The sequence below is a fragment of the Schistocerca nitens genome, chromosome 5, assembly GCF_023898315.1.
Source record: "Schistocerca nitens isolate TAMUIC-IGC-003100 chromosome 5, iqSchNite1.1, whole genome shotgun sequence".
Taxonomy (NCBI): Eukaryota; Metazoa; Arthropoda; class Insecta; order Orthoptera; family Acrididae; genus Schistocerca; species Schistocerca nitens.
The window spans coordinates 308649213-308674981 of record NC_064618.1 but is presented as its reverse complement, the minus strand read 5'-3'; the positions used below and the strand labels follow the sequence as shown (position 1 = coordinate 308674981).

Below are 25769 nucleotides of genomic sequence, written 5' to 3'. Positions count from 1 at the left end.
TTTGGGCGACAATAACAAAAAGCAATGCGCTTATATTAACACCGAAAATGTGTTACCCGTTCTCCATTGTTGAAAGTGGTAATAGCGTGAAAATTTGGTTTTAAATTTCGCCTTTCTTAAAAAAATCAAGTACTTCTCCACTAATGATACTTCGAAAATGTTTATATAACTCTCGTCCTAATTCAGCAAAGTGAATCTGCAAAATTTGGTACCCCCTACCTGAGATAAAACAATGCGATAAATAGCGAGTTGCTGGTACTGCGGCACTGACGCGGGTAAGGTCCGTGGGAGTAAACAGCAGCGTAAGTGGAAGGTCAACGCACTCTGACAGGTGATAGCTTTTAACGCAACTGTTGTGATGTGACGAAGAGAGGGCCGACTTCCAAGGAAGTAAGTCTAGATCGTTTTTACGTTTTTCCAGTCATGATAAACAGATATGAATTGTTATTGCCGATTTCGTCATAAATGGTGCCGGTTTTTCTGTAGTCCTACAGATTTCCATTACTTATACTCCAGCCTTTCTCCCACTTAAAGATCTAGATTCATTAGCATGTATTCACATATCGCTCTCTTTAGGCATAAACACCGTGACATGAGCCGTTAAATGTTCTGTTTAACACGCACACGTCACGCCCACTTCAGTACAGAAATATTAAACAGCTGGACCTTATTGATAATACGTTTTCATAATATCTTTGTGTACAGATAGCGTGATGTCAACGGCATCTTCGTGGTGTTTGTGGAGAGTAAAGAAGTGGAAGTTTTCCGGCCGGCATGCAGAGATATTTAAGGGTTGCATACCACCTGCGCGCGAATACATTGCTACAGTGAGATTACCAAGGCCAAGGATAAGCAGATTTTGCCCCGCACGGAAGATTCACAAAAGAATTATGGGACCACATGATAGTGCAAAGCAAGCGGCAGCCTTTAAAGCAGTGGATGAATACGTGAAAGTAAGTGATACTTTCTCCTGTAAATATTTATCCATGTAAAGCTATATGCTTACAACCCAGACGATAGGTTAAGTTTAAGGTGCTCATGACGACGCATTTCGGCTGTACCCAAGACAAAGAGTATGTTTCTTTTATGTGTTGTTACTAAATGACATACTAAGACAACGTCAGTGCCTTGTACGTGTGGTACCAAATCGCATCTCTAATTTTGAAATTTGCATCACGGGAAATGTTGATATGGTTAACCGTCTTATAATGTAGCAACCTCTTCTCATGTTAAACATCCAAAGTTACAGTGAGCCTTTATGTAATGATATTTAAAACCAGATAGCGCTTTTCTATGTATTCGTATACACTATTACATATACACTAAGTAATTTAGCAAAACGGGTTCCAAATATTAACACAGAGTCGTTTTTGACGAGCAGCCTAATTGTTTCATCCTCCCAGCACGCAAAACTAGTGAAGCAAAAAGCCGTACAGATTGGTAGTGTCAAAATATTGAGAAGAATCAGACTGTACTATTTACTTGTGGAATGTAGAATTACTTTTCTGTGGGTGAAGAGGAGGGGAGTGTTTCCTCGACTGCGATAAAATTACCCCCCCCCCCCAATCCTCCTCATTCTTAATACATATAGGTAGATTGACTTAAATATTTTGTTTGTATTGTGCATAATGTATCTTAGCGTTTTCAACAAATACATTTAGATCTTTGTTAATTACAAGAATGTGCAGTATTTGGGAAACTGTGCACTTAACAAAATGAAAAAGGTATAATACCAATGAATCACAGTTGGAATTGACAACTCGTACAAATACCTGGGAATAACACTTTGCAAGGATATGAAATGAAATACCAAGTGAGGTGCCACAGGGTTTAACACACTGGACTCGCATTTTGGAAGGCGACTGTTCAAATCCGCATCCAGCCATGCTGATTTAGGTTTTCTGTAATTTTCCTAAATCATTTCAGCCAAATGCCAGGATGGTTCCTTTGAAAGGAAATAGCCGATATCCTTCCCTGTCCTTCCCTAATCCAAACTCATGCTCAGTCTTTAATGACCTCGTTGTCAACAGGATGTTAAAACACTAATCACACTAAACTCGCTAATGAAATGGAATGATCACATAGCCCCTGTTGCGGGTAAAGCAGGTGATGGACTTCGGTTTATTGGCAGTATACTACGGAAGTGCAATTAGTCTACAGAGGAGATTGATTACAGATCACTTGTATGACCCATCCTAGAATGTTGCTCGGGTGTGAGGGACCCAGACCAAATAACACTAAAGGGGGATGTGGAACGTATACAGCGAAGCATAGTGTGAATGCTCACTGATTTGTTTGACCTGTGGGAGAGAGTTACATTGATGCTGAAGAAACTGAACTGGCAGACTGTTAAAGATGGACATAAACTATCCCAAGAAAGCCTGCTAACAAAGTGTCATGGACTGGTTGTAAATGATGATTCTAGGAATATAATACAACCACTATGTATCGCGCACACACAGGGATCACGAGGACAAGATTAGAATAATTACAGCATGCACACAGGCATTCCGTCAATCATTTTCTCGTGCTCCATAAATAAATGACTGGTACAACAGTTCATACCCCTGTCATGCACTTTGCGTTGGTTTGCAGAGTATGGATGTAGTTGTAGGAAAAAAAACATATATTCATTGCCATTTGTATCATTTTCCCTTTGTCATCTTCTTCAATTTTAATATAATTGTCATGAATTATATTATCGTGCTTAGCCGGCCGAAGTAGCCGTGCGGTTAAAGGCGCTGCAGTCTGGAACCGCAAGACCGCTACGGTCGCAGGTTTGAATCCTGCCTCGGGCATGGATGTTTGTGATGTCCTTAGGTTAGTTAGGTTTAACTAGTTCTAAGTTCTAGGGGACTAATGACCTTAGCAGTTGAGTCCCATAGTGCTCAGAGCCATTTGAACCGTTTTTTTATTATCGTGCTCTTCCACTGAGGTAAACAGAAATTAGCCCAAAGAAATCTTCCAGCACAGTTTTGGATCATTTGTAGTTTTCTTAATGACAATTTCACTGGAATTTGTTTACAGGATGATTCAAGAGACCACAGACTTTTTATTCACACCCATATGTAGCCATAAGACTGCAGTAGTTTTGTACAATTGTGATACATTTCTTGCATAAGAGAGTGTGGGCTTCCACAGCTATTGTCATCTTCAGTAAAGTATTTCTGTGCAGGTACATACATTGTCATGTTTATAGAACCAATGTTGTTGTTGCTGTTGCAAGTGGCGTTTATCACCAAAAGCTACTCACTAGTCTGTAGCATAGCCTGAAGTCATAGGTTGGAAAGGGACAATTGGCAAAAGCAGTGAATATTAATCAAAAATAAGAGATGGATTTGCATTGTAGCCTAATATATATATATATATATATATATATATATATATATATATATATATATATATATATATATACCAGTATTTAACTGGCTTTTCTTATATAAAACAAAAAACTTCTAGGTCAGATCAGAAAAGACACATTACATAATAGCAAAATTCCTGGTGTGGATTTTAATATAGATTATGTACTTGTATTGGACGTGAAGTATGAAAAATGCAACATGGACCCTTTATGCAGCTTTTTCTGTTTGTCGTGTGAACAGTACTTAAGCACTGATTAGTGATTTGTAAACTGTTCAGAGATTAAAGAAAATGTAATCTATTTATAGGTACTGTCATCATGTGTTATCTTTCTTAAATACTTACTAAATATGTAAGAGTTTCCAGCTTAAGGTGATGTTAATAGAGCACTGTTTATAATAAACTGCCTCAATCTGTTTCCAAAATGACTTATTTAAGAAATCAAAAGCTGAGCATTGAAGTTGTTTTGCGACTTACCGCACTTGATGCAAAGTAGGACTTGGGGGATATTATAACCAATCACTTTCTTCCTTATTCCGCAGCTCCTGAATGACTCTCACTTTGTTACACCAAATATGTTGGGCTAATTCCATTTATCAAGGTGGTGTGTCCTGGTTCTTACAGTGAAACACAGTTGTTTCGGTAAATTTTCTGGCTACTGATGGTTTTGCGAATCACATTCTATTACAAGCATACATCCATTTTTGGAAGAAAATAAAACTTCCATATGCATGGCAATATTATTGGTGGACACAACTCAGTGCATGCTGGAGATCAGTTTCATTCATGTATTCATTGGAGAATAACATGCTTTCTGCTCCAGTGCAGTTTTGCAATTCATAGACCTGATCTTGTGCATTTAGTATGTGCAGTTACCCACAGGCACTCTTTGTACAGCTTTATTAGTTGGCAGATTGTCTGTCCGCACATCATAATTTCACTTTACTGCATTCAGTCAGTCATGTAGAGCAAGACTAATTATGAATAAATCAGCACCCAGTTTTGAATCTGCATTGGACAACATGCAACATAATTTCCTGTTGCCACACAGTTACCACTCTCTGCTTTCTTCCCTTCCAGGTCCACAAATGCACTTGCATCAATCTTTGTTTTTCCACAGTAGCGCATTTTGCTATCTACAGCATCTCTTGACTGTAAAAAGAGATAAATTTTCTTTCTTGTAGATTGATTTTTGAAAAGTACCATGAATATTCCATGCTGTTCTTGAGAGAAAACACGTGTAATTTAAATATTGTAGTTCTCCCTCATTTCAGTCATAATAAACTGGCTTTTGAGCCAAGTTTCCATATATTTATGAGTGTCTGCTTAATTTCTAAGAGTTTAAATTTTCATCTTGGTGTACCAGTGTTGCTTTGCTGGTATCATCACATGTAGCTTACAAGAACTCACAACTAAATGTAGATGTTGTTCTTTAAGTGGTATAAAGAGTGATACTGGATGTTGGCTTCATACCTTGACACATTGATTTTGAGGCATACAATATAACACATGTGCAAACAGGAAGAGAACAGAACACTGGCAGTTTTATTTATTTTTAAAGTAGGTTGTGCTTACAGCTGGATCGGCTGTGTAGCTTGATGTGTAGATTAGGTTGTGAGATGACAATATGATTCTGAGTTGGCAAAGCCAATCAATGTGATTACAAAATCTTATTTGTAGTGACATACTGATTTGCAGCATAGCCCAAGCCTATGTTTAATTGAAAGGTGACTGGTAATGAACTGGTGAATATATCAAAGGTTTCAGTTAATGCTTTCTTTCAGTAGAACTCATGGTATGCCAAATCGTCAGTAGTTTGTGTTGATTCATAGCAGAGATCTTTTGCTAATAATTTCAAAATTACAACTATCCAGTTTTGACATGCACTTACTTATTGCTACAAATGAAGCTCCCATCTCTCATATTTCTGCTATATAACGGAAGAAAAAGTATTGAAAACAGTAAAGGCAACAAAAAATTGAAACTGTGAATTTTTAACTTTAAATTTTACTAGAACATGCTGGGGATAATGGCAGTCCCATATAAAAACCAAAAACAAGTTAAATGCTCAAGACTATCATGGGTTACAGCTTCAGATCTATACACATGTACCATTGAAATTTTGTGATTGTAATGTGCACCTGATGATATTCTGCACCCAACTGGTCCAATGGAAACAGATAAGCTCAAAGATGTTTATATTATTGCAGGATAAATCAGTTATTGGAGTTGGAAGTGGATCTACTATAGTGTACGCAGTTGAAAGGCTAGGTAAGTTACATAAAATTTTACTATATTACTTTGATGAAACATCTAGAGCTCCTGTGTCCTTCTATAGCTATTGTATAGATGTTGCTAACTCCTGAGATTGGATAATTTGATAACATCATTAATGTTGAAGAAATTGCTTTTCTTCTTTTTCAATCAATTGTGATGAAGATACAGAGTTTAGTATAATCGAGTGGCCCTGTCATTTTTCATATGTGCTATCCTGTCTTGTAAGTACATGTGATGTGAGAGAGTGATTTTTAACATGACTCTGTCATACCTAGAGATACGCATAATTGAGTGTAATAGAATGTATCCCGGCCTGAAAGGCCCTTTGTTTCTTAGACTTAGACTGTAATTGTGCAAAATCTGTTTCTTGTTACAAAACAAGTTTCCTCAAAAACTGCAGTAATCCAAAAAGTAAAGTTACTGTCTCAATTGTCGTCTTGCATGTTTTGAGGTATCTGCACAAAGAAAAAGTACAAAATCTGGCATATAAAATGCATTTCAGAAAATAAATGCTATAATATGCTTAGATTCCAAAGTATCAGAATATGACTCTGGACAAGTTCTGATAAAAATTTGTATTTGAACCTGAGAATCTATTACATAAATTCCTGCAAAGACAGGATTGAAAATAAACATTCACCACTTGTACGTATATTAATTAGACTTCCTCTGAGCTGGTAGATAGTTTGCATTTTCTTAGTATCTACTGATCTTGGACTTTCTTAAAATGAGTCATCTATGTATCCCAAACGGGATTTAAAATCCCATCCAAACACATCGTTAAACCCTTGACTAATATGATTAACAAGTCCATCACAGAAGGAATGAAGGACTGTATCCAGAGAATTTAAAAATTGTGTGGGAAGTGCCACTGTACAAAAGGTGACTTAACAAGACCCAAAAATTACAGACCTGTTAGTATTATGCCAGTAATGTCAAAAATCTTTGAACACATTCTGTAAAATAGATTAATAAGCTATCCTACCAAGAAAGCAACTTGGATACCTCCCCGCAGGCCCGAGGTATCCCTACCTGTCGTAAGAGGCGACTAAAAGGAGTCTCACACCTTTTGGCCTTTATGTGATGGTCCCCTGTAGGGTTTGACCTCCATTTTTCACCATTTTCCCGAAGTACGGGCCTACTGGGGAAGGGCGCCTTACATGGGGCATCTTGTCCATCATGCATTGAGATCTTTAGCCCACTTTCTCATTGTGGCATTGCAGTTGCGCTCATCCTCCATCTCTTGGGTGAGGACAACTTCCTGCGTGCGTTTTCTTCCACCCACTATGCAGTGTCATTACCTGCACCGAAGATGACCATGGAATTTTTTGCACCTCATATCCAGCACGTTAGTCAGCCCATTGTGGTGGGGCCGCTATGTACCCTGTTGGTTGTAGCCCCCTGACTACACAGGGATCACTCTAATGATGCCTGTGTCGTGAACTCCCCACGTATACCATGGAGTAGATTCCCGTCACCCTGGATATCGGGACTCCCGACAATGGCCATCCTGCCAGGTGACCTTTGCTGCGGGTGGGTGGCGCCTATGGGGAGGGCACCTGGTCGGAGTGGGTGGCATCAGGGTGGATGATGTGCGAAAAAGTGTACCATGTCATCACTTGCGGGTGATCAAAACACTAGCAGTCTCGAAGCGTTCAAAGTCTCAGTGCAATGCAAGGAAGTATGATCGTAAATGGTTCCCCTCCCTGGCCACACCGTTGCAGGAACACCAGGCTAAGGATGGCAGCGAACCTTATTCGTCCCGGTACCTCGTTTGTACGAGAGCTGATGGGGACTCCTTTGTCTCGAAGAAGCCTCAGTTTTTTGTAAAGCATTTAGAGGACAAGTTTAGGGAGGTGGAGGGCTTGTCCAGAATGCGGTCAGGGTCAGTCTTGATAAAAATGGCATCCTCTGCCCAGTCACAGGCATCACTTGCTTGTGACAAGCTGGGAGCTGTTTCTGTTGCCATCGTGCCTCATAAGAGCTTAAATATGTTCCAGGGTATTATATTCCACATGGACCTTCTTTTGCAGTCTGACAATGAGCTGCACACCAACTTAGAGTGGCGAGTAGTTCATTTCGTCTGGCTTGTCCATCGGGGTCCGAGGGATAATCAGGTTGCCACAGGTGCCTTCATCTCGACCTTCGTGGATGACACATTACCCAAGAAGATCGAGGTGATGGTCTTCCACTGTGATGTCAAGTCGTATATCTCTCCCCGAATGTGGTGCTTTAAGTGTTTGGCCATATGTCTTCCCGCTGTACATCCAGCATCACATGTCAAAATCGTGGGTGTCCATCCCATCCCAATACTCCATGTGCCCTGCCTCCCATCTGTGTCAACTGCAGAGAGCCTCATTCCCCTTGCTCACCAGACTGCAGGATTTTACAATGAGAAAGGAAAATCATGGAATACAAGACCCTGGACAGACTGACCTGCACTGAGGCTAAGAGGAAATTTGAGCACCTACATCCTGTGGCTGTGACCTCCTCTTATGCTGCCGCTACAAGAACAGTTGTAGCCCCATCAGTTCCGCGAGTTCCAGTTGGCTCTCAGAGCCGGAAGACTATGCCTGCCCCCTTGATGGTGGGGGTCACTTCCCTCCCTGTTGCTCCTGCACTACCTACTTCGGAGCACTGTTCCCTCAACCATCGGGGACACCAGTCCCAACCTCTCAGGCAGAGAAGCGTAAGTCTTCTTTGGCCCCTTGTGCTAGGAAGGGGTCTTTTGGGTCACTCCCTTCCCAGGTTTCTGCTAATGGGAAAGATGACACCCACCAGTGGCTGAAGTGCCCAAAAGCAGCTGGTCATAGGGCTTCATGATCATCCTCCGTCCCGGAGATGGAATCAGTGAAGCCTTCCCAGCCACAGAAACCCAAGGATCGGTCAGACAAATCCAGAAAGAAGACACCCAAAACCAAGGGAATTGCGGTGGCACCCACACCACTGCTGCCTACAAGCTTTGCGTCTGAGGATGAGGTGAAGTCTGACTTCTGCTGAGGACCTAGATCTTGCCATACCTTCAGACACAATGGATATAGCCTGTTCAGGAAATAAGTTGGTGGCAGCATGTGACCCTGAGGTGCAGACTGCCTCCTTGAGTGTTTCATGCCTTCCCAGTCTCACGATCATGTCATCCTACAGTGGAATTGTGGCAGTTTTTCCACCACGTGGCTGAGCTACGGCAACTCTTAAGTTTTACACCTGCTTTCTGCATTGCCCTCCAGAAAACCTGGTTCTCAGGAATGCGGACCCCTGCCCTTTGCAGCTACAGGGGATATTACAAGAACCATAGCAAATATAATTGTGTGTCAGGTGGAGTTTGCGTCTTATGTCCTGAACTCAGTATGTAGTGAACCTGTGCCCTTTCAAACTCCTCTTGAAGCTGTGGCCGTCAGGGTATGGACGATGCAGGAAGTAACTGTCTGCAATGTATATCTCCCTCCAGATGGTGCGGTACCCCTGAATGTATTGTGGTGTAGCACCGTGCTCACTGGCCATGGCAGAGATGTCGAAAATCTACTGTTCCAACTCGACCTCTGCCTCTTAAATATTGGGGCTGCCACACATTTCAGTATGGTAGTTATTCGGGCATTGATTTATCAATTTGCGAGCCGAGGACTTCTCCCATCTATCCACTGGAGAGCACATGATGACCTGTGTGGTAGTGACCACTTCCCCATCTTCCCGTCACTCCCCCGGCATCGTACCCACGAACGCCTAGCAGATGGACTTTAAACAAGGCTATGGGGTAGCCTTGACCTCTGCTGTCACCGTTGAATCTCCCTCGCATGGTGCCATCAATGTTGTGATTGAGCAGGTCACTACAGTGATCATTTCAGCGGCAGAAAATGTGGTCCCTCCTCCTCTAGGTTTCCCCCAGCGAAAGACAGTTCCTTGGTGGTCACCGGAAGTCGCTGACACAATTAAAGAGCATGGGTGTGCTCTACAGCGACATAAGTGGCACCCTCCTTAGAGCACCTAATAGCCTTTGAGCGGCTCCGTGCCTGCTTTCAACTGCTTATAAAACAATGGAAACAGGAGTGTTGGGAGATGTACTTGTTGAGCATTGGGTGCCATATGCCACCTTCACAAGTTTGGACAAAGATCAGACGTCTTTTTGGGTACCAGATGTCCTTGACGTTAACATCGATGGTGTGCTCTCTACCGATGCAGACGTGACTGGCGAGCACTGTGCTTGAGCTTCTGCATCAGAGAACTACCCCGCAGCCTTTGCACCCTCAAATGGTGGATGGAAAGGAAAGTCCGGAGTGGGAGCTCCTCAGGGCCCTTGCACATTGCTCCGACACAGCTACTGGGCTGGATTGGATCCCCAGTCAGATGATTAAACATCTCTCATCTGACTACAAGCAATATCTCCTTGTCATCTTCAACCAGATCTGGTGCGATGGCATCTTTCCATCGCAATGGCAGAAGAGCACCATCATTCCAGTGCTAAAATCCAGTAAAAATTCGCTTTATGTGGATAGCTATTGGCCCATCAGCCTCACCATCATTTTCTGTAAGCTGCTGGAATGTATGGTGTGTTGGCGGTTGGGTTGGGTTGGGTCCTGGAGTCACGCATCCTACTGGCTCTGTGCAGGGTGGCTTCCGCCAGGGTCACTCTACCACTGATAATCTTGTGTCCATAGAGTCTGCCATCCGAGCAACCTTTTCCAGGCACCAACACCTGGTTGCCATCTTTTTTGACTTACGTAAAGCATACGACATGACCTGGCGACATTATATCCTTGCCACATTGTTTGAGTGGGGTCTCTGGGACCTGCTCCCGATTTTTATCCAAAAACTTCTTGTTGCTCCGTACTTTCCATGTCCAACTTGGTGCCTCCCATAGCTCCCCCAGTATTCAGGAGAGTGGCGTTCCGCAGGGTTCTGTATTGAGCGTATATTTTTAGTGGCCATTAATGGCTTAGTAGCAGCTGTAGGACCGTCAGTCTCCCTTCTCTGCATGCAGATGACTTCTGCATTTTGTATTGCTCCTCCAGTAATGGTGTTGCTGAGCGGCGCCTACAGGGAGCCATTCACAAGGCACAGTCATGGGCTCTAGCCCATGGCTTCCAGTTTTCAGCTGCGAAATCGTGTGTCATGCATTTCTGTCGGTGTCATACCGTTCATCTGGAAACAGAACTTTACCTCAATGACGATCCACTCACTGTAGTGGAGACAAATCGATTCTTAGGACTGGTTTTCGATGCCCGATTGACTTGGCCACCTCACCTTCTTCAGCTTAAGCAGAAGTGCTGGCAGCACCTCAATGCCCTCTGCTGCCTGAGCAACACCAACTGGGATGCAGATCGCTCTACGCTGCTGCAACTCTAACAGAGCCCTTGTTCAATCCCACCTTGACTATGGGAGTCTGGTTTACAGTTCGGTGGCACCCTCAGCGTTGCGTTTACTTGACCCAGTGCACCACTGTGGTGTTCACCTAGCGATGGGAGCTTTTAGAATGAGTCCGTTGACCAGTGTCCTGGTGGAGGCTGGAGTCCCTCTATTGTGAATCCACTGTGCACAACTGCTCGCCAGTTACTTTGCACACATTCTTGCATTGGCAGCCTAGGTCAGGGCTCACAATTGTGGTTCATGTGTGATCCTGTCTTTCCCGTTACCACCTCTACTTGAAGTCCATTCACATACACCTCCTCGATCAAAGCTTTGACTGGACCTTTTGCATGGCCATAAGGACTCCTTTAACCCCACCACTCTCCGCTGTGTCTTCCTCTCGATTCTTGATGTTTTCCGGGACTCTCGAGTTGTTTACACTGACGGCTCGATGGCTGATGGTAATGTTGGCTTCACCTATGTCCACAGAGGCCATATTGAACAGCATTCCTTACCTGCTGGCTGCTGTGTATTAGCTGCAGAGCTTGTGGCCATATCTCGTGCACTTCAGTACATCCGTTCCTGTTCTGGTGAGTCGTTTCTTCTCTGTTCTGACTCCCTGAGCAGCCTACAAGCTATCGACCAGTGCTGCTCTCACCATCTTTTGGTAGCAAACATCCAGAAGTCCATCTCTGCCCTTGAATGGTCCAGTTGTTCAGTGGTGTTTGTGTGGACCCCAAGACATGTCAGAACCCCAGACAACGAATTTGCTGATGGACTGGCCAAACAGGCTACGCAGAAACCACTTCTGGAGATAGGCATCTCTGAAACTGATCTGCATTCTGTCTTGCGCCGCAGGGTTTTTTGGCTTTGGGATACGGAGTGGCATAACAAACTGCATGTCATTGAGACTGTGAATGTATGGAAGTCTTCCCCGCGGGCTTCTCACGAGGAATCAGTTGTCCTTTGTCACCTCCACATTAGCCATACATTTCACACACGTGGTTACCCACTCCATCGCGAGGACCCACTGCAGTGTTGCTGTGGTTCCCAAATGACAGTCGTCCACCTCTTGCTGGACTGCCCGCTTTTAACCACTCTGCGGGGGACTTTTAACTTTCCCAGCACCCTCCTTCAGTGTTAGGTGACAGTGTCTCTACAACAGCTTTAATTTTATGTTCTATTCGTGATGGTGGGTTTTATCATTTAATCTGAGTTTTAGAGCATGAACTTAGTCCCTCTGTGTCTCCAGTCTAGGACTTTTAGGTTGGAGGTTTTAATGTGTTGCATAGTGGCTGGCTTCTCCCTTTTTATTCTCATGGTCAGCCAGCCAAGGTAATCTGTTTTCTTGTTTTTAATCTCTTCTTCCTGTTTCTTGCATTTCTCTGTGGTTTTCTTGTTCTGTTTTGTCCGTTGTAGTGTTTGTTGTCCTTCTGTTCCTTCCTTTCTCCTGTTATTGTGCCGTACATCTTCTTTGTTTTCTTCTTTCCCTTGACTAATTGTTCTACTGGGTACAAGGGTCCGATGACTTTGCAGTTTGCGCTGTGTACCGATGGTGAGACTCCATTGTACCTTTACAGTAATATCTTTCCTCAACTGACTGGACAGCCTCTCACTGTGATAGTGCACCGGATAGTATTCTGGATTCATGCAATGTTTGCAAACGCTGAGAAATACCCTGGCACAGGGGCTTTGTTGAGCAGGGAAATGTCTCTGGTACTCTCACAGCCACCCGGACACTGCTGTTGCAGTACCTTTACACAAACAACATATCTCCTTATTCTGAAAGGATGAATGTATGTGGCATGTTGTTATTCACAGACACAATGGACTTGTTGAATGTAACAACACTCAAGCACGACACATACATGGCCTCATGACTGCTGACTGATCCAACCCATGATTGTGCATTGGGTACACTTGTAGCTGTTGCCTCGATGCTATGTCACAGTGCTGCCATCTGTTGGAGAACCCTTATATCGCTTGTAGGATGGATCAGTCATCTGTCCCAGCATTATTCTGTCCACCACACTGCCTATGCAGCATTTTGGTAAGTAATATTGACACTGGTCTTCACATTCATTTGTGGATGTGTGTAGTCTTAACCCACTCCAGATCAAAAACTGGGCACATGTTTGTAGGACCTTTTTGGTTTATTTTCATCTGTAGAATCACTTCCCAAATTGTGACATTACTCCTGTGTGTGTGTGTGTGTGTGTGTGTGTGTGTGTGTGTGTGTAAATTTAAACATACTGGAATCAGTCATATACTGTAAAGAAAAACTAAAGAAGGTGTAAAATATATGTATTATGCTCTAATCTATGCTATAGGTGCACTAAATTGTAATTGTTGTCATTGTATGATCATAAGGTCAAGGCCTATATATAATAATGTGTGTATCAACTGAATACATCAAATGGCTGAATAAGTAAATAAATTTAGACCTTCAGATGAGCTTTTCCTGTCATGCCGCAAAATCACAAAACCTTAATAAAGTAAAAGATTAAAATTCTTGAAAAGAACCCTTTACAACCAGTAAAACGGTTTATTGTGAACAGTTAGTGAAATGTGTGTGGGAAACCGTTTCTGTCATGATGTTTACATTCACTGTCTGTTAAGAGAAATGCACTTACTAATTTAGTCTTCTCATGAAATAGTATAATGTGTTTATTATTTTATGGTACTTGTTGATTCACTTCTGTTCTTGTAATAAGCATAAATGTTTATTTTAGCTGAGAGAGTTCGTAATGAAAAACTGGAAGTCACATGTGTACCAACATCATTCCAAGCAAGGCAGTTGATATTGGAAAATCAGCTGCGACTTGGAGATCTAGAAACTCATCCCAAAGTAAGTGCCTTTTATGTCAGAGGTAATGTATTGGCTATTAATAGAAAAGAAGACAATTATACCTTTGCTTCTATTTATTTGGTTTCAAAATATTCTTTGTGAAATATAGTTAAAAAAAATTATTGAAATCCGTGTACACAAATACCTCAATTTTGAGATTTTGTATGTCCTCATAGACATGATGGCTAAAATATTTGTCAGTTCAAATCTTGAGTTAGATCCCTGTTTTCTCTGTATTCAATAAACTTTCCAAATTGCTGAATAAAAAATGAGGGTGTTAGCAATCTGACAATCAAAAAGCTCGGTATGTATAAAACAGGCTAGTACTTATTGTCAGGAGACAAAATGTATAGTACTGCCAGTAAACTCGCACAAAAGTAAAAGTTACACACTATCCATATTTTTTAACAGATGTTGAAAATACCACTTCAGTTGTAAGGTTATTTTTATTTTTCAGTTGTTAAAACACGGTCAGTTTTGATCTCTTACATGCTCATAATCAGGTGAAAACAGACAAGAGACCAAAGCTAATAATATTTTTTTCATGCAATTGTACAAGCAAACAAAAAAGAAGTGCCATATAATATTTTAGAAAATAGCGGTTGAGCGAGGTGCGGTAAAACCTAAGTCAATGGCAAAGTGACATCAGACAGTACTACAGATGACTGCCTGGATAAAGAAATACGCAATGAACACTGGGACACTTACTCTGTGCTGTGACCCCAAGCACCACAATGGACGCGTACAGGATGCAATGTATAACCAGTGAGAGCAGAGTACGGAGTTACATACACGAAGGGGAAAGCAAACTGGTAAACCAGAGTGACAAAAGTACTGCCATCTGGTTGTTGACAGGAAAAACAAAATGGGGCCAACTAGCCCAGCCCGTTCACAATTTGAATTAGTGATTTACATTCAAAATGAAAAACCCATCACATAGAAAGTTACATGAAAAGCATTAAAGTACATTATGAGTGGTAAAGGAACATATTGAACAGGGCAGTACTGAACTGTAGTAAAACTAAGAGGAAGCCAGTAACATTAAATTTATGTATAAATTGTAAAACACATTGAATAACATGCCACAGACCTGAGTTAAAAGAAGATACATATGTGCCACTCCTATTAAAAACCACCTTGCTGCTGAACAAAAGTGGAAGGTCACATCACATTACAGGCATAGAAAGGGAAAAATTTTCATTGTGCTTGATGATTTATACATAAATTTTAAGTTGCTGGCTCCCAGTTATTTTTACTACAGTTCTGTACTGCCATATTCAGTGTGTTCCTTTACCACTCCTAATGTACTTTTAAAACTTTCCGTGTAACGTTGTATGTAATTTTTTTTTCCTTCTGTTTTCAATGTAAATCACTAATTCAAATCGTGAACAGCCGGGCTAGTTGGTCCCGCATTGTTCTTCTGGTCAACAGATGGCAGTATTTTTGCCACTCTAGTTTACCAGTTTGCTTCCCCCTTCGTGTATGCTACACCGTGTTCTGCGCTTGCTGGTGATACATTGTGTCCTGTACTCATTCTCCAGAGCACTCACAGTCACAGCACAAAGTGTAAGTGTCATGGTGTTCACTGCACATTTATTTACCCAGGCAGTCATCTGTAGTATTTTCGGGTGTCACTTTGCCATTAACTTGAGTTTTAATGCACCTAGCCCGACCGCTGTTTTCTAAAATGTTATATGGAACTTTTGTTTTGCTTTTTTATGTGTGTTATTGTGTGTGAAAGCTATTATTAGCTCTGGTCTCTCGTTTATTTTCAGTATAACACCTGATGATGGGCATGTAAGAGCCCAAAACCAGTCCGTATTAACGACTGAAAAATAAAAAGAATCTTACAACTGAAGCAGTATTTTCAACTTTTGCTATAAAGCTCAGTTGTGGATGTTCCTCTGGCAGGACTTCTTTTGTATATTTTGGAACTAATAGTTCCTTTGTCAGGGAGGAGAGAGGGATAGGAAGGGCAGTTTACTTGGACCCCAGGATGAGAGAGACCCCTCGTTGTGGGAACAAGGCTAGACAAAGAGGTGTCAGGAGGAGTTTAAAGATGATACACTGGTAAGAACTGTGCCAGCTTCAGTCCAAAGATGATAATGACAGAGTAAGAAGTAAAGGTTAGATTATGGGGAGGAGAGATGAACAGTGCAAATAAGAAATATGACAAGAAAAGTAAATCTGTCTCATTATTTGGTAGTTTTCTTAACTGAGTTTTTCTTTGGTACAAGTGAGTATATAAACACTCTCATCAAGTTGAGTTTAATGGTAAGCAGTGGTATCTCACCTTTGTGTGAAACAATGAATTTTGAATATTATTATTCTGGTATTTATTAAAGATAAGTATTACTTTCAATGCCAAACTACCACTTGATAATACCATAACTATTGATAATATATCAATATATTGCAAAACATTTGTATCTTTCAGTTGGACTGTGCTATTGATGGAGCTGATGAAGTGGATGCTGACTTGGTTCTTATCAAAGGTGGAGGGGGTTGCTTAACACAGGAAAAAATTGTAGCTTCCTGCGCCCAAAAATTCATTGTTATAGCAGATTACACGTAAGTAATGTTAGAAAATGTGTGTTTCCTCTTACTATGCCATTAATGTGAATTAAGCTCTTAACGTTAAAGCAAAGTAGTGAGTGGGAAACATCAATCATATAAGGACTCAAGGTGAAAAGCTCTCAGCTTTCACGTAGATAGAACTAATACCCAGGGAATGTTCATTTATTGTAATGATGGTTCATGTCGCACAGCAATGTAAGTAAAGTGTCAACTTGGTCTGTGAAGTAGTTCAAAGGGATGAACAAAGAATACTGTCATATTGTAAAATTAATTTGCTTTGGATTGCCATTGCAGTGCAAATTCATACAAACATCATGAAGGTTTATAAGAAACCTGCTCCTTCATGTTCAACAATTAAGGAATGGATAGTTGATTAAAACGTAGTCATACGTCTCTTGAAGATGATCTACATAAAGGATATGAGAGTGAATTATCGTTAAAGTGCACAATAAGAATCCTGAGGACTGGCAGTTGAAGATGCATCTCGAAAGAAATATATGATATCATCGGGTGGAATACTTGTAAGAGATATAGGACAGTGCACCTACTCACAAAAGTGTTTTGCTAACAGGAATCTGAGGGATTTAAAATATGAAATGTTGAAGCTGCCACCTTAATCAGCCTGTTTGGCACCCATCCACCTTCTCTAAAGAAATTTCTATATGGAATATATTTTGGATCCAGTGAGTAGCTTGTGGTAGCTGTAGATATGTATTTTGCTGAACTTCCAGAATAGCACTTCAGGATGGAATCTGTTCACTGCAGAAACATTGAATAGAGCTTATTAAACCAGATGAAGAGCACATCAGGAAGGTAATGGATTTCTTTTTATCCAAAACGAGTCTTTGACTATCAGTCCTAGAACTTATCACCTTGCTCCTAAAAAAAGTGATGAGATTGTCTGTTCAACATTAATTTTACTTCAGAGAAGAAGCAGAGTTTACAGTGTAAGAACATATACCTGTATACATGTGCAGAAAATCTTTCCTTCCCCACTCCCTTCTCCTCACCATACGCACTGTGAAGGCCAATGTAGGTTTCAAAGGCTGTGTGTCTGTCTAACAAAGTGTATTTCTTAAAAGTAAGTGGCAGTCTTTTCTCTCAGTCACTTACATTCCATTAGCAGTAAGTGTAAGAGGTACACTGGATGCATGTTAAGATATCACTCATCCGCCACAAGTATTGTACTGTTTTCTTTCATTCCGTGTCCTTGCTGGTTTTATTTTGAAAAGAACCAGCAGTATAATATTTTGTCCTTTTTATTTTTTAAAAAAAATATCATATCTGTTTTCTCCCATAACAATTTACAATTTGGTCTTCTGAGTTTCTTTTCATCACTGCATCTCAAGTGAAAATTTTATAAGGTATGGGAAAGTGTGTGAAAGAAAAGGAAATAGTTGCAGTAATGAATCGAGTCCAATGAACTTTAAATTTAGTTTAGATATTAAAGTTTTTCCAAGTCATTTGTAAGGACTAAGTGTGATTAAAATAAACTGTCTTTCAGCAAAGACTCCAGTAACTTGGGAGACCAGTATCATAAAGGAATACCAATTGAAGTTATTCCCATGGCCTATGTTCCTATCCAAAAAAAGATAGTTGAACTTTATGGTGGTCCCACAGAATTGAGAATGGCAAAGGCAAAAGCTGTAAGTAAAATGAAAATGATATGTATCATTCTTACAAAAATTGTATTTCATTATGTTTGGAAATGAACCACTTGCTTTTATTATGTGTTTAAGGCATGTTGTGATGCCAGCTAATGATTTACAGCAGTCATTGTTCTCCCTCCCTCCTTACACTCCCCCCACCCCATTTCCCATATCTCATTCCTTGTGGTATTAGGAAGATGCTTTCTTTTGTGAACCATTTCATTTCTATAGGTAAACATGCCCCTTCATCACTTGGGAAATAACGGAAGTGGCAGAAATACCGGACAGTTTTTATTTATGCACATTATGGCAGTCGCATGGAGGGAGCTGGAGGGGAACATAGCATAATCCAGGTTACTCAAGGCAGTTTCAGTTGCCCTAGAGCAGTGATCCAGTGAGCATCACCTGTTTTGTTGTCACACAATGTCAGTTTTGCAGACATTTTCATGTGAGTATTAGGGGCAGATTCCATCCCGTAACACGATTAAAATGTGGGGTCAAGAACTTTAGATCAACTAGTTCAACAGTTAAACAAAAGCTTAAAGGATGTTCGAGGTCAATCAGAACACCAGATAACATTGAGCGTGTGAGGCAAGCCATGCTTACTAGCCCGCATTGACCTGTGCGTAGACAAGTTGCTACTCTTTCAGTGGCTGACCGAATACTGCATGAGGAACTACATGTTCACCTGGGCTAATCGTCAGAGATTTTCGGAACAAATTAGTGATCTGATGGATGATGACAAAATTCTTGTAAAGAGTGATAAGGCTCATTTCCATCTTGACGGATATGTTAACAAACAAAATGTTCACTATTGGTCAGACACAAAACCACAAGAGTTACATGAACAACCCGTGCATTGTTCCAAAGTAACAGTGTGGTGTGTGGGTTTACAAATAAATGTGTTACTGGGCCGTACTTTTTGTGGAAGGAGGGCGAACAGATCCAGTAAACCAAGAATGTTACTTGAGAATGTTGGACACTTTCTTAATTCCTGAACTAAAAAGAAAACATTGTGGTATGAAAAAGATTTTGTTCCAACAAGACAGAAAAACTGCCCACACAGCAAATGATGTGATGGGCTATTTGAGGAGGAAGTTTCGTGGCCACTTCATCTCTCATGACGGTGACGTTGCGTGGCCTGCCTGCGCCATCTGGATCCTTCCTACCAATACCAGCTTTTCTGAACTGCAAAGGCTGTAACTCTCCCTACAACAGAGCCTTTGTTCTTGTAACTCCCCTGGCCACAACCTATGCTAGCCCCTGTCCTCCACTTATCTGTCCCCTTCCACACTCCCACTCCAGCACTACACACGCCTCTTATTCCGCCAGCGAACTTACAGTCTCTCTCATTCTCAACTTCTCCTTCCTCTATTTTCCAACTTCCACTCCCACTCCGCTCCCCAGCACAGCCTCCTGACTGCATCTGATGGCCCTATCATGTCCCCACCATGTCCTTGCACACTATGGACAACACATCATCTTTCCCCAACACCTATCCTGCCCTATGCCACTTCCTTACTCCCATCACCCTCAGTGGATTACTGCTCACATCAGTTGCAGTCTGCAGTTAGGCCACACTGGCTGGAGACACTCTCTCTCTCTCTCTCTCTCTCTCTCTCTCTCTCTCTCTCTCTCAACCTAACCTAACCTAATATTCTGTCCTGGACTTTCCATTGTTCGGTTTGCTATTTTATCACGTGTGCATTAAGAAATTTAAAAAAAAATCCCAGAGTTGAGGATTGTGCAGTATCATACCATGTTCATCTATTTAAAAATATGCAAACCCTTTTTGAGTATTCAACACCATTGCATGGAAAATTTCAGCTGAGCACCTGCAGCTGTTTTCAAGGACAATGAAGGATTGATACCAGAGTAATAATTGATGCTCATGTCAGGTTGCCAGTGACAGATTTCTTGATCTGACATTATAAATGTCCAGTTTTTTAAAATACAGACTGAGGCTGTAACAGGTTATATAGGGAGTTGCCAATATACCATGGTACAACATGCATGGTGTAAACTAAGTTTCTGAGAATACTCCTTGGCTGCAAAGTATTGAGGCAGCTGAGCAGCAGCTGGTACAAAACTGTCTTTGATTTTGAGCAGGGGGTGGGGGGCGGTAAATAGAATGTCCAACCATGAAACTAGCATAACCAAAAATTAAACATATCCATTCTTCTCATGTATCATGGTGAACTTCAGATTCATATGGATGGAGCTTAGATGTTTTAGAAATTAGATCAATTTCTTCTCATGACTAAACTGTCATTGTATATCCAAAACACCATCTGTTTCAAAACTGCCAAGTTCACCACTTTCACCTGTCTTCCATAAAAGTTAAACTATCAGACAACTACACTAGTAGCATTAGCGACTGCTCAAGATAGTTTCTTAATTCAGCTGTATTCATTAGCAGGCTAAAAACACTTTGATTAAATTCAGTTTTTTAGTGATGTCAACAAGGAAACATTAAAGTGGAATATTTCTCCTTGCTTTGTCAACTTGATTCAGATTCACTTTTTACTCAAGCACCTCTTGTTAATTCCTTAGCATTGATGACAAGCAAGTTCAAGTCACACACAACGTAATTACTTGAATCATGTACTAACTTATACTTTTTTGATTTGTAAAGAAATGTATTATTGTTGAGCATTGTATTAATTTCAATGACATGTGGTCCACAAATCCTAGCCACAACCACACCTTTTCAGATTTTGATGGTTAATAAAGTGATGGAAATAAAATTGTCAGATAATTTGATGAGCTTGGATAACCATTTTCATTCAGATATTATATGGAATTCTTATATTATAGTCACTGCGAAGCTTCCAGCTTTCCATTGAAGCAACATTTTTCTTCATTGAATGTGTGATCTGTTTGATGCCTTAATTGCTTGTAATACATTTTACCATATTCAAGTAGAATGGTACTGATGTATTTACATTTGTTTACAAGGGTCCTGTGGTCACAGACAATGGAAATTTTATTCTTGACTGGAAGTTTGAAAAGGGAAAATACGATTGGGCTTCCGTCAACTCAACTCTGAAAATGATTCCAGGTAAGATGTATTTTGCTGTTGTCAGTCTGATTACAGATTATGGATTGTGTTCAGTTTTTCTCCTGTAGCTCCTGCCTGGTCAGACATTTTGCTTCCATCTGTCAATCAAGTCACTAAGTTTTATGTTCTCTATTGTAAGGTTCGAGGCGGATAATTGATAATTCATGAGTGATGATTCCTAGGTAATATATCAGTACTCTTTACTACAGAACCACAGAATTAAGTACCTTTCAACTTGATGCATATTTAGAAATACACCACTAAAAGATCATCCTGATCAGATACAAGTAAAACACAATCAAAAGTCTGTAGTGATGCTGGTCACAACAGTCACTGCTAAGCACAAGTATCACTAGTTAAATTCCATCCTTGCTGGCTGCTGGAGCGGTATCACGGTGTGGTGCAGATGCAATCCCCAGGCTGCATGTCGACTGACAGAGCTGTTAAGGTTGAAGAAGTGGGATTGCAGGAAGAGGTTGGCATGGGCTTATTGGGAGCCCAACATGAAGCTGCAGCATGGATGCAGCTGGTGCCCAGTGTGAACGCGATAGAAGCTTGGCACGAGTCCAGTGGGAACTTGGCAAGAACTCTAACGTGTGGACCACTGGAAGTAAAGCCCAGAGCTGCGAACAACTGCATGCTAAATGTCGGGCGGTGACATACATATGCAACAGCCAGATGAATGTCTGCGAACTCTTGACGGGCATGTGACTCGCAGATGAAAACTAGTCCCCTCAATTGCAGTGCCACCATTGCTGAAGCGTGCACTGCCCATGAGCAATTATGGCGCACCTGGTAGTGATCATGCTCTCAGCAGATTGTTTGTCAGCAGTGGAGTGTCATTAACATGTGATGCACTTACAATTCTTGTAAACAGACTTTGGAAGGAGAAGTGCCTGTACCACTGAAAACAGGATACTCGCAGTCTGAAGATGTAGTGCCGAAAACTAACATAGCCAGCAAACAGCCAGGTGACAAAGTGAAAGTTAATTCTCAGCTAGCGAACACAACAACACTACATTTTCCAATTGTTTCTTGTTTCCACTTTCAGTGGCTGGCCAATGTAAAATACAATCAATCTTCGATATATATACGAGGGTTGGAACTTTAATAGTGGCAACTATTTATTGAAATCTTGTACAAAATTTACATTTTTCAAGGTTTTACTGACCTTCAGAGTAGTCACCAGCATTCCGGGTTGTATGGCCATGGTCCATGGAATTCCTCTATCCGTGACGTTTCGTCTAAAGCTACATTGGACATCTTCGGAAGTGCTCCTGGTTGTGCTGAGTCTTGCCGAGTTGGAAAGACTCAGCTCAACCAGGAGCACCTCCTAAGATGTCCACCGTACCTTCAGACGAAACATCAGGAATAGAAGAGTTCCATGGACCACAGCCATACAACCTGGAAGAAGTCTCGACACCTGCAGGAAGTGTCATCACTTCTGTCTCTATGCTGTTCATTTTTGGAACACAACCTACGACCAGCTTAGAGACAGAAGTGATGACACTTTCTGCAAGACTTGACCATCATTTTGCAGGACAATGCTGAAGCATGTAGTGCAAGTTGTTATTGATTTGTGCTGTACCAATTACTGCACTCCCCCCCGACTTAAGCCCTCGTGAGTTCAACTCAATTTCTAAACTGAATGAAATACTTCACGGCTTTCACTTCAGAACTGCTACAAATTCGTCAGGCAATAGACCATGGTGCTCGAACAGTCAACACAACTTGCACTGCTAAAGTATCCTACGACTTCCACATCGCTGGCAATGGGTTATACGCAATGCTGGTGACTACTTTGAAGGTCAGTAAAACTTTGAAATACGTATCTATTTTGTACGAGCTTAAAAAAAAAGTTGCCACTATTAAAGTTCCAACCTTTGTATTTTGCATGGAAGAGTCTTTCCTGTACTGAGATTTGGAACTGTTTGGCTGGCAGTTCTAATGTTATATTCCTTCTCAGGCTATATTTTCAGTTTTGTTCAAAATAACAGTGTTTCACAGAGGAATACTCCAAATGTAGTTGCCTGCTATCACTATAAGTAAAATAAAAATAAACACATGTTAACAATATTTGTGTCAGTTAGAACAGACCTAAAAATTTAAGTAATTCTGTCTCAATATGAAGCTGACCTGGGTGGTAAGCATGCTACCAGAAGTTCCAATTGAGAGCAGAAAAGTCATGTAGAAGCGGAATCTGGTGTGGTTAATAATGTATCTATGAGGACCAGGTTTGCATTTGGTGGGAATGAAGAAATAATTGATTTCTGGATGTGGTTTTCCTTGGTAAAAGGTTGGTACTTCAAATTACGAGTTGTCAGTATTGCTCAAAGGCTGGAAGCCAGCAGTGATAGAAAACCAAAGTTGTGTATTGGGATGCAAGTAGATAGAAATGTGTGACCTGTCAAAGCCTACTTTGGCTCTGCTCAGTTTCTGCAAGATGTTTAGTAATGTTGATTAGATCATCAGTACTTTTGAAATAAGGCAGTAAAATTTATAAAATAACGCTCTGAAGTTATTCAAAATATACCTGAGAAACAATGTAACACTATTGCACATTTGGAAATGAGGAGTCATCTCTAAAGTATTTTGTTTCAAGAGGTGTGCATGCTGAACTTGCCCACATTATTTGTTGCACTTTGTTAATTGAATTCGTACTATTCAGAAATTCATAAAAACAGAATGGCTGACACTAAAATCCCAGAAGCAAATAGTTTTAAAACCCTTAGAAACTAGAACTGGAAGACCACAGTTGATGATTCATAAGCTAAGGAGGAAGAGAGTGGGAATATAAATATTGATGATACAACGATGGACTATGAAAAAGAAACAGTAAACTGTTGAACCACTACTTGCAAGAGTATTTAATGTGAAAATGAAATTGCAAGAGGGAGCAGTGTTAAAAGAAATTGGGATGAATGGGGGAGGGAGAGGAGAGGAGAGGAGGAGGGGGCAGTGTTAGGAGTCGAAATAAAGTGAACAGGAGAAGATATTTATATCAGGAGAAGCCAGATAGGTGAGAGAAACAAGCACATGCTATCAACTATTTTCTCACTTCTGAGAAACTGCTGGAAGGAGAAGTCCAAATTTCTCAGTTGATGAAGCTAACACCAAGGCCAAGACTATTAAGCTGCAAGGTGTGTGCTTGATGCAGTGTTGTACCATATTTGTATGGGCTCTCTCTGTCTCCGTTCATTCCTAATGGCAGTTTTGTGGTTGTTTTGGTGACATATACCAACTGGCATGGTACTAACTTATCTCTGCGCACATTCCTCTTTGCTATTTGATATACTTTTTCCCTGCTTCATATGTAGACTATCCTACTGTTCTTTGCTTTTCATTGTGCTCTAGAATCATCATTCAGTGCAATCTTTTCTTGTAGGATTGTTGTTGCAGTGTTTCCAGATTATATGTGACTTCTTTTGACATTTTAAACTTCTATTTTTTTCAAAACCATATATTTTAGTGATTAAAAAACAAGTTTTTCAGTAGTAACATTTATCTTCCAGAGTATGGGGCTCTGTTTCTTATGCTGCAGTTAAAACTGTGACATGGCTCGGTTTCCTATGCTATGATTAAAATGTGACATCAGTTCCTAGTTTGTGAAGACGTGGTCAGATTCTTTTATGCTAGTCGTAAAATGCTACTTTTGCGAATTATGTTATGTGAGCTCAGACAGAAGTGTTTAATTAAACTATTTTTCTGTTCTAGGTGTTGTCGAGACTGGCTTATTTGTGAATATGGCAACCAAGGTATATTTTGGAATGGCTGATGGGAGTGTGAAAGAACGTGTACCTGCTCAGTAGGGTATGATGACTCGTCACCAGAAGCTTGCCATATTATGAAGACTGACAAAATGAGTGACTCTGTGAATCTCATAAAAGGACTGCAGAGCATTCTGACAATTTTTAGAGTAATTTTTTATATATATTTTTTTAAGAGTGGTTGACAAGTGTGTTAGTGGGAAAAATGTTCAGAGCCTTATGGATGATACTGCAGGATATATTGACTTTGCCAGTACAATTTTTTAAAGCTACTTAAAAGTTCTATGTCAAATCAAAATAAAATGTTATCATTCCTTTCATTTTCAAATGTCCACACATTTTCACTTTCATAAATGTCATTGATAATTTTTTTACATCTTTCATGACTTTTTATTGTTCGTGTGGTAAGTATTCAGTTTTCTTTAGTGTATAGCAATGTTAGGTATGACTGAAAGTTAACGTATCCAAGGACTGTTCATGATCTCAGTTCATGCAAGGGTAAAACACATTGTGAAGTTCATAGCAGTGAATAACAGAGCTAGGAACAGGTACATAAATGATTTGTTTTATATCTGGCAGATTATATATTCTTATTCAAATAACATGTTTAGGTACCTTTCCTTCTCTCACGTGCCCAGGGGTTAAAAAAACAGATTGGTACCAGAAAAAGAATAAAAATAAAAACTGTTAGTGATAAATACAAGCAAATAATATGGGAACAGTGAGCAACAAGTTGCATAAAAGAAATTTAATTCCCTTGCTGGTTTTGGTCACTTAGTAACCTTCTTCTGAAGGTTATGCCTATCACATTATTTGCATCAGTGATAATGTACATACAGAATAATGCCATGGTCAAGTAGTTCAGTGTCTGCATAAAACTAGTACAAAGA

General features: G+C 40.6%; 1 protein-coding gene across 1 annotated transcript; it reads left to right on the top strand.

Moving 5' to 3' along the window:
- Positions 1-240: 240 nt before the first annotated feature.
- Positions 241-25211, top strand: LOC126259400 (ribose-5-phosphate isomerase). The gene is made up of 8 exons (XM_049956171.1): positions 241-390; positions 706-953; positions 5571-5631; positions 13710-13825; positions 16263-16396; positions 17907-18048; positions 21010-21112; positions 24827-25211. Exons 2-8 carry the CDS (start codon positions 714-716, stop codon positions 24919-24921), a joined length of 891 nt encoding a protein of 296 aa, XP_049812128.1. The 5' UTR covers positions 241-390; positions 706-713; the 3' UTR covers positions 24922-25211.
- Positions 25212-25769: the final 558 nt, after the last annotated feature.